The sequence below is a fragment of the Arachis ipaensis genome, chromosome B04 (assembly GCF_000816755.2).
Source record: "Arachis ipaensis cultivar K30076 chromosome B04, Araip1.1, whole genome shotgun sequence".
Classification (NCBI taxonomy): domain Eukaryota; kingdom Viridiplantae; phylum Streptophyta; class Magnoliopsida; order Fabales; family Fabaceae; genus Arachis; species Arachis ipaensis.
Window position 1 is genome coordinate 129,422,346 of NC_029788.2, and position 8,115 is coordinate 129,430,460.

Sequence of the window (8,115 nt, forward strand, 5' to 3'; positions counted from 1 at the left end):
AATACGTTATAATTTATAAATAAAATTTTAAAAAATTCTAGTAAACAACCTAAGCAAATAAAATTTTAAAAAATTATAGTAAACAACCTAATTCAAGAGGTCGCACAGCGCGACGAAAGTCGCAACAGTGGTTGGTGGGCGACAGTGTAAAAAATGCGTGGAGATGGCGGATTTGTGAAGGGAGAGATTTAACTGTTTTTAAATAAATGGAAAGGGATTAAATTTTTTATGGATGGTTTTTATTGTGTAATATAAATGTGATTAGGATAAATGTAGAAAGGATTTTTTTTTAATTTTAGATTTTGATTTTTGAATTTTTATTTATTTATTGATTTGAGTGTTTCTAAATAAATAATAAAGGATTAAGTTTTTCTATTTTTATTGTGTATTATAAATGTGATTAGGATAAATATAGAAATAATCTTTTTTAAATTTTGAATTTTGATTTTTAAATTTTATTTATTTATAAAATTTAAATTATAAATAGAATTGACTTATGTTGACTTGTAGAGGAGTTGTTTCCTATACTTTTTCTTAAACAAAACTTGAGAGAGCATGGAAATTAAATAAACTAGGGAGTACCTGAATAAAATAAAGTTGAAAGCCATACAAGAAAATGTAAAATTTACACCACTATAGTAAATATCAACATGCTACAAGGCTTCATTATCAGATACAACCAAAAATAAGTTGAAAATAGAAAATTTAACGTGGTTCAATTAACCTACCATGAAAGAAAGACCTAGGAGCACATGCTCTATGAATAGTGAAGAATTCAAGTGGCAAGCACAAATATCCCAACTGTAATCCCAACAAAATACTGAAATACTTACTATTCAATTAACCATTAGTTTACATGTTAAATCTCTCATACTGATATGTGACATTTCGTGTAGACATGATAACTCTACCAAGACAATATTGAATAAAGATAAAGCAGATAATATAAGAGATTGAATTTAACTAGAGGAAACTCTATCTGTACTTTCAAATGTTCCAATATTTCACATTCATAGTTGGAACTTGGAAGGGAAATCATACTTTGATGCAAAAGCAAAATAAAACAAAATTCTCTAGAAGCTTCTTCTAGCTGAACTTGCCAACACTTTATTTACAACATAACTAAGTGTCTCTGTTGAGTCATTCGCTCCTAGTTCTCTTTCCTTGTTTGACATCGTTCTTCTGATTCTGATGGCCTGTAGAAAAGATAAGCACCGCCTTAGACATGAAAAAAGAAATAATTTAAAACCCCCTCACCACAAGAATAGGCTTCAGGAACCAAGACAGTGATCAATTATTCCATAAGCATCGAAAAATTCAAACAGCCAAACCCCGCATCTGATTGCAACTTGATGCATAATGCATCTTGCTAGGTATTTTAAATTAATCACAAAGCAATGAAAACTATGAGGAATAACATAGTGCAATCCTTAGGAGAATAGTCACATACCATTTTTCTTCTTCTTATTCTTATCCTTATCTTTAATCTCACTAGGGACTGGCACGAGACTCTCTGTGTATAAAATGTAGCTTGTGCCGTCCTTAAACCGCCGATGAGAAGGAGCTCTAAAATGTCCCAGATGACGATAATCAAAACATTTGAGTTGGAGGAGCTCTCCTCTGACATTAGATTTGGCAAACCTTAAGTAGCTATCTATAAATTTCAGACTAGAATCTAGTGCAACAATGTCACTACCATTGGATAAGCATAGAGGCGCAGACTGTTCACCACCACCAGAAATCTGATAGAAAGTCCAAGATGAATGCACTTTGTATTCTTTCATCACCCATATGTTAGTTTTATCGCGATCATAAGAATACAAGGCCAGACACCCTCCTAGTAGGACGAGATGAGTGGAATTGAGATAACCCATCACTTGTTCAGGCATAGATATGGTTGAGAAACTTCTTTCCTTCAAATCAAATATAAGAATACTATACTCACTAACTCCAAGAGTGCGGGACGACCAATGAATAGCGCCATTCAAAAAGAACCCACGAGATTCCCAGCTGCTCCTACCCAAGGGATTGGAGAGTCCAAAATCAAGATTAGTCGATGAATTGGTTCTCAAAGACAAGCAATCAAAGTGGTCTTGGCCATTCTTATCCCGAGAAGCTACAACAACTAAGTAGTCATCCTGTGAGGCATCGTAACCAAATCCATACAAAATCGCACTATAGGGAAACATAAACCACTTGCGAGGACTACGAGAAACAATGTGAGAGTAGGATACTCTTTTGCTGGATCCAGTCACTGGATTCCATACGACAAAAAAATGCGGGGCTCGGTGTAAGAGAACAAGCCCTCTGCAGGAGCACATAACTTCAAAATCATAATGTGTTTTCATCTTGAAAGGGAGAGATACCTCTTTTACTACAGTAGCACAATTGTATTCGTGAAATGCTGCGTCAATGTCAACGGAGCAAGCCTTGGAGTTGAAACTTATGAAGAGGCATACATGGGTGGGTGCGGCAGAGAGGTGAAGATGCGATTCCGCAAAGTGTGGATCGGAAATGAGAGTGTTCCAAAGCTTCGAAACGCACTTGAGGCGACCGAGTTGTTTGAGCGGAACCCTAAGTAAGATTCTGTGAATCAGCTCAAGAGGGAGAGTGTCGTTAATGCTCTTGCTCTTGTGATTCTCATTCTGCTGTTGCTTCTTCTTCTTCTCCATGATCGATTGCTGTTTTGGTTTGTTCCCTGTTGTGTGCTTCTGCTGCTTCTACTTATCCATGCTTGGAAATTGAAATGGAAGGCTGTGCTTTTCCCAATTCATATAGCAATTCCCTCATTCCCGGGATTTGAAATTACGTTGAAAACAGAGGACCAAGGAAAGGGAAGAGTCAGTTCTGAATTGGATATTGGAAAAAAAATATTTTTTTATTTTAAAAAAAATTATTTAAAAAGTTTTTTATTATTTAGATCATATTTAGTTTTTTTTTTAAAATATTAAAAACATTTTACTTTTATTTGGATAAAAAAATTATTTTTTAATTAAAGCTTCTAAACTATATTCATAATTATACAAAGGCAAGACATTCTTATTGCAATTACGTATAACTAAAAAAATTTATTATAATTGTGATGGGAATAGGAAAAGAAAAAAAATTTAGAATTAAAGTAAAACTCATAATTGACTATAAACAATATAAAAAATAATGCTCTAAAATTAATGTAAATAGAAAAAAATGTACTTGAAAAAAATCTTGAAAGTACTTTTGGTTTGATGCTAAGCGAAAAAAATCTTGAGAGAATATATAATGAAAAAATTGGTAAAGTAATAAAATGAAAATTTTATTATTATTAAATTTGTAATTTTTATTGTATATGAATTGTACGAGAAGTTTCTGGTACGGTTTGAAGGGTGGATCGGGAACCCGCGGACGGAACTGGAGCCGGGTCGCTTGACTGGAACGATGGGGGTGGTACCTGCAAAGACACTCCGACACCCAAGTCAGAATGGATCTAAGAGGTAGAAAGTGTGTGGAATGAATGAATACCTGGGGGGGGACCTGGGTCCTCTTATTTATAGATGAATATCTTATCTTATCTTATTTGGTTAAGATGAGAGAGAGATATTTGGGTTAGAGGTTTTGTAGGGCCGGTGTTTGGGCCTTCGTGTTGAGGCGGGTCGTCCCCGGGTAACCGGGTATGCGGGATCCGTGGGTCGGATCCGTAACAGTTGCCCCCGCAGCGGGAGAGCGAGCGAGGTCGGTCTGTCGCTGGGAGACGTTTGTCATGGGCTCGATTTTTCTCGGGTGCCCGTCTGGTTTCTTTGAGATGAGGTCGGTGCCTCGGTCTCCGTGTTTGTGGAAGATTCGTCTGACCGTTTAGGTCTGACGTGACTCTTCCGTATCGGTCGCGTCTGTTGCGTTCTTCGAGGCGTTACCTTTTTTCGAGGGGTATTTATTGCAGGTTGTGCTTTTTCTTTTTTGCCCTTGCGTTTGTTTTGCTTTCCTAAGGGTATTTTCGTCGTTGTATTTCTTTCAAAACCGTTTTGGTTTTCCTCCTTTAGTTCCCTCGTTCTGCTTTTACTTCTCTATTGCTTCTCTTTCTAGTTACAGCATTTTCCCTTCTCCATTTTCGCTTTCTGTGGTTTCGGTTGGATTTCTTTTGCGGCGTCTTTCCTTGGGGTTGTCTTCCTTCGATTTATCAGGTTAGCATCTCTCTTGTTTCTTTTTGCTTTCTTCTGCTTTATTTTCTGCAGCATTTTGTTTTTGTTTTTACTAGGTGTAGGCTGTTTTAGAGTAGTTTTGTGGTGTTGGTGGCTTGACATCCTTGGCGCGTCTGAAGGCGGCGATGGCCCAGGAGGAGGGGTCGTCGTCCCCGGCTACTCCCGTTTCTAATCCTGCCGTGGAGTCGCAGCCGGTTTCCCAGGAGGTGATTTCCTCAGGTGCGCGGGCCGATACTCAAGTTTCCCCTGGCCCTGCGAACTCTCCTGAAGTCGTCGTGGTGACGGCTGCTGAGGCTTCTCGGAAGAGAAAGAGGCCTGAGGACCCGAGCAGTGAGACTTTTGAGGATGAAGGTCTTGTGCCCAGCGTGATAGATGTATGACCATAGGACCGATCCGAGCTCGTCGGCCCATAGTCCTTTGGCTTCGTCGAGCCGCTTTTTAAGTCCTTTGACGATTATTTTGTTCGCGGATTTCACCTGTCCGTTTGTCTGAGGGTGTTCTACCGAGTTGAAACGGTGGGATACATGTAGCCCCTCTAAAAATTCTCTGAATTTTTTGTCGGTAAATTGGGTTCCGTTGTCCGAGATAACGATCTCGGGGATCCCGAATCGGGTGATGATCTGACGCCAGAGGAATTTTCGGCATTGGGTTGCCGTTATGGAGGACAGGGGTTCGGCTTCGATCCATTTAGTGTAGTAGTCTATGGCGACGATGAGGTATCTAAGCTGGCCGGGTGCCGTTGGGAAAGGTCCGACGAGGTCGATGCCCCAAGTGCCGAACGACCGTTCTGCCGATATGGTGCTGAGCTGGTGCGGTGCGGCTTGGTGGATATTGGCGTGCCTTTGGCATTTGTCGCAGTTTTTAACTATTTGTATGGAATCTCGGATAACCGTAGGCCAGAAGTAGCCTGCTCTGATGACTTTTCGGGCTAAAGTCTTGCCTCCGACGTGGTGACCGCAGCAGCCTTCGTGGATTTCACGGAGTATGTACTCCGTATTCTCGGGTTCTATGCATTTGAGCAAGGGTTGCGAGAATCCGCGTTTGTACAGCTGTCCTGCGACAATGGTATAGTTGGCGGCTTCCCTTTTTATTCGCTTTTCTTCTTTGTGATCTGGTGGCAGTGTTCCATCGAGGAGGTATTGCAGGATCGGGTAGGTCCAAGATCCCTGGTTTGAGATTGTCAGGTGAGCGCTGGTTGTTGTTGACACGGAAGGTGTCTTAACGACTTCCTGGATTAACGATTTGTTGCCGTGTCCGGGTTTGGTACTGGCTAGCTTGGAGAGTAGATCTGCTCTGGCATTTCGTGCCGTATGGTGACGTGTTCGAATCCTTCTCTTAGTTCGTTTACCTTGGCGAGGTATTGTTGGAGTAGGGGGTCTCGTGTTTGGTAGTCTCCGTTAATTTGGGAACTGACTACTTATGAATCGGTATTCACTTCTAGGACCTTTGCTCCGACTTCCTGGGCTAAGGAAAGGCCTGCCAAGAGGGCCTCGTATTCTGCTTGGTTGTTTGATACCGGGAATTCGTATCGTACCGATTGTTCGATCGTGATTCCGTCTTGATTTTCGAGTATGACTCCGGCGCCTCCATAGGTGGAGTTTGATGAGCCGTCGACATGTAGTTTCCATGAATCGGGGGTGAGCTTTCCCGGGGTCATCTCGGCGATGAAGTCGGCCATAGCTTGTGCTTTGATCGCATTCTGGGGTTCGAATTTGATCTGGAATTGAGATAGTTCGATGGACCACGCTAGCATTCTTCCGGCTAGGTCGGGTTTCTGCAACACCTGTTTGACCGCTTGGTCGGTTCGAACCGTTATGGGGTGAGCTTGGAAGTATTGTCGTAGGCGTCGGGAGGCTGTAAGGAGTGTGAAAGCTAGCTTTTCTAAGCGTGAGTAGCGGGCTTCCGCGTCCTGTAGGACTTTGCTTATGAAGTATATGGGTTTTTGTTCCTTTTTCTCGTTTTCACGGACGAGTGCTGCTGCGAGTGCCTCTTCCGTTATGGAGAGGTATAAGTAAAGTGTTTCCCCTGTCTGGGGTTTGGCGAGGATTGGTGGTTCCGCTAGGACCCTCTTGAAGTGTTGGAATGCTTCTTCACATTCCGTCTCCCACTTGAAGGGGGCTTCTTTTTTCATTAGTTTGAAGAAGGGGGTCGCTTTTTGGGCTGAAGCCCCGAGAAAGCGTGACAGTGCCGTTAGTCGACCGGTAAGCCTTTGGATGTCTTTGAGGTTTTTGGGGCTCGTCATTTCGAGGACGGCGCGACATTTCTCTGGGTTTGCTTCAACTCCGCGTTGCGTGATCATGAAGCCGAGGAACTTCCCTGCCTCCATTCCGAAGGCACATTTTGCCGGGTTGAGTCGCATTTGGTGCTTTCGTAGGGTGTTCATTATGACTTTGAGGTCGTCGGTTAGTTGTTCGCCGGATTCGGTTTTGGCGAGCATGTCGTCTATGTAAACTTCTAATTTGTTACCGGATAAGTCTCGGAATATCTTGTTAACCAGTCTTTGGTAGAGCCGTCGTCGGTTCTGAATTTCATGAGGAGGTATTTGGTAAAGATAACTGCGGAGAAGTCGTTGATTGTTTTCCTTCCGAGAATCACGTTATAGGCTGTGGAGTCTTTTAGGACTACGAATTCAGATAGAATTATCTTTTTTTGGCTGCTCGTTCCTATGGTGATGGGAAGTGTGATTGAGCCGTCTGGTTTGAGGAAGTTGTCTCCGAGTCTCGTGACGCCGTGGCGGTGTGTTTGGAGGTTGTCGTTACGGAGTCCGAGTTTATCGAAGGCTCCCCGAAAAAGGATGTTTGAGTCTGCCCCGGTGTCTACCAGTATTCTTCGTACGAGTCCTGTTCCGATTCTAGCGGAGATGACGAAAGGGGCGTCCTCGGCTGAGGTGCCGTGTTGGCAGTCCTCTGGTAAGAACGTTATCGTATTGTCGGCCGCGGAGATTGGGACTTGGTTCCTTACAGCCATTATCTTGAGGTCTTTCTTCATTGTTAGTTTTGACTTGCTTGATACGTCTTTGCCTGTGATGACGTTTACTATGATGGTTGGATCTTCCTCTGGGCTTTCCCTCGAGGGTTGCTTTTGGGTTCTCGGGTTACGTCCTTCCCTCTCCGACGACCTGTCTCTCTCCGCGCGTCTCGGTTCTCTGATGATTTTGGCGAATTCTGGGAGTTTGCCGTCTCGTATGGCTTGTTCAATGGTGTCTTTAAGGTCGAAACAATCTTGTGTTCTGTGACCGTAACCTCGGTGGTATTCGCAGTAAAGGGTCTTGTTGCCTCCTGTCCTTTCTTTGAGTTGCCGTGCTTTCGGAATGATGCCTCGATCTGCTATTTGGTGGTATACGTCGGTGATTGGTGCTGTCAGGGGCGTGTAGTTTGAGAATTTGCCTATTCTCGGTGGTCGGCTGGTCGGCCTGGGGTGGTCCCGTTGATTCTCTTTGAGTGTTGGGTTTTGGTGAGAAGCCGAGTTGCCGCGCTGGGCGTTGCCGTGCTGCCGTTTGTTGGCAGCAACGACCTGGCTGACTTCTTCGTCGTTGATGTAATCTTTGGCGACGTTCTGGATCTCATGCATGGTCCATACCGGTTTGGTGGTGAGGTGTTTGCGAAAATCTTCGTTCATTAGCCCATTGGTCAGGCAAAGGCTTGCGACGGAATCCGTGAGTCCGTCGACCGTTAGGCATTCGTCGTTGAAGCGGTCGAGGTATTTTCTTGTGGATTCTTCTTGTTTTTGCGTGACCCCTAGTAAGCTGATGGGGTGTTTGGCTTTGGTGATCCTAGTAGTGAACTGGGCCATGAACTTTCGTGTAATATCGTGGAAGCTGGCTATGGATCCGTTTGGGAGGGCGGGAGGGCGTTTGATCGCTGGCCCGGCGAGGGTTACCGGGAAGGCTCTGCATCGGACCGCGTCGGCCGCTCCTTCTAGGTTCATTCTGGCATTCTGGCCC

General features: G+C 43.5%; 1 protein-coding gene across 3 annotated transcripts in view; it reads right to left on the reverse strand.

The window, feature by feature from the left end:
• The window catches only part of LOC107635455 (F-box protein CPR30-like), a 16,823-nt gene continuing 9,573 nt past the window's right edge, over positions 866 to 8,115 (reverse strand). For 2 of the 3 annotated variants that reach the window (XM_021122081.1, XM_021122083.1), the window contains one exon: positions 889 to 1,196. In XM_021122081.1, the coding sequence (XP_020977740.1) occupies positions 1,141 to 1,196 (56 nt within the window). In that variant the 3' untranslated portion in view covers positions 889 to 1,140. Of the gene's footprint in view, positions 1,197 to 1,450; positions 2,367 to 8,115 lie in introns of all 3 variants that reach the window. The other variant, XM_021122082.1, reaches the window with a different exon arrangement.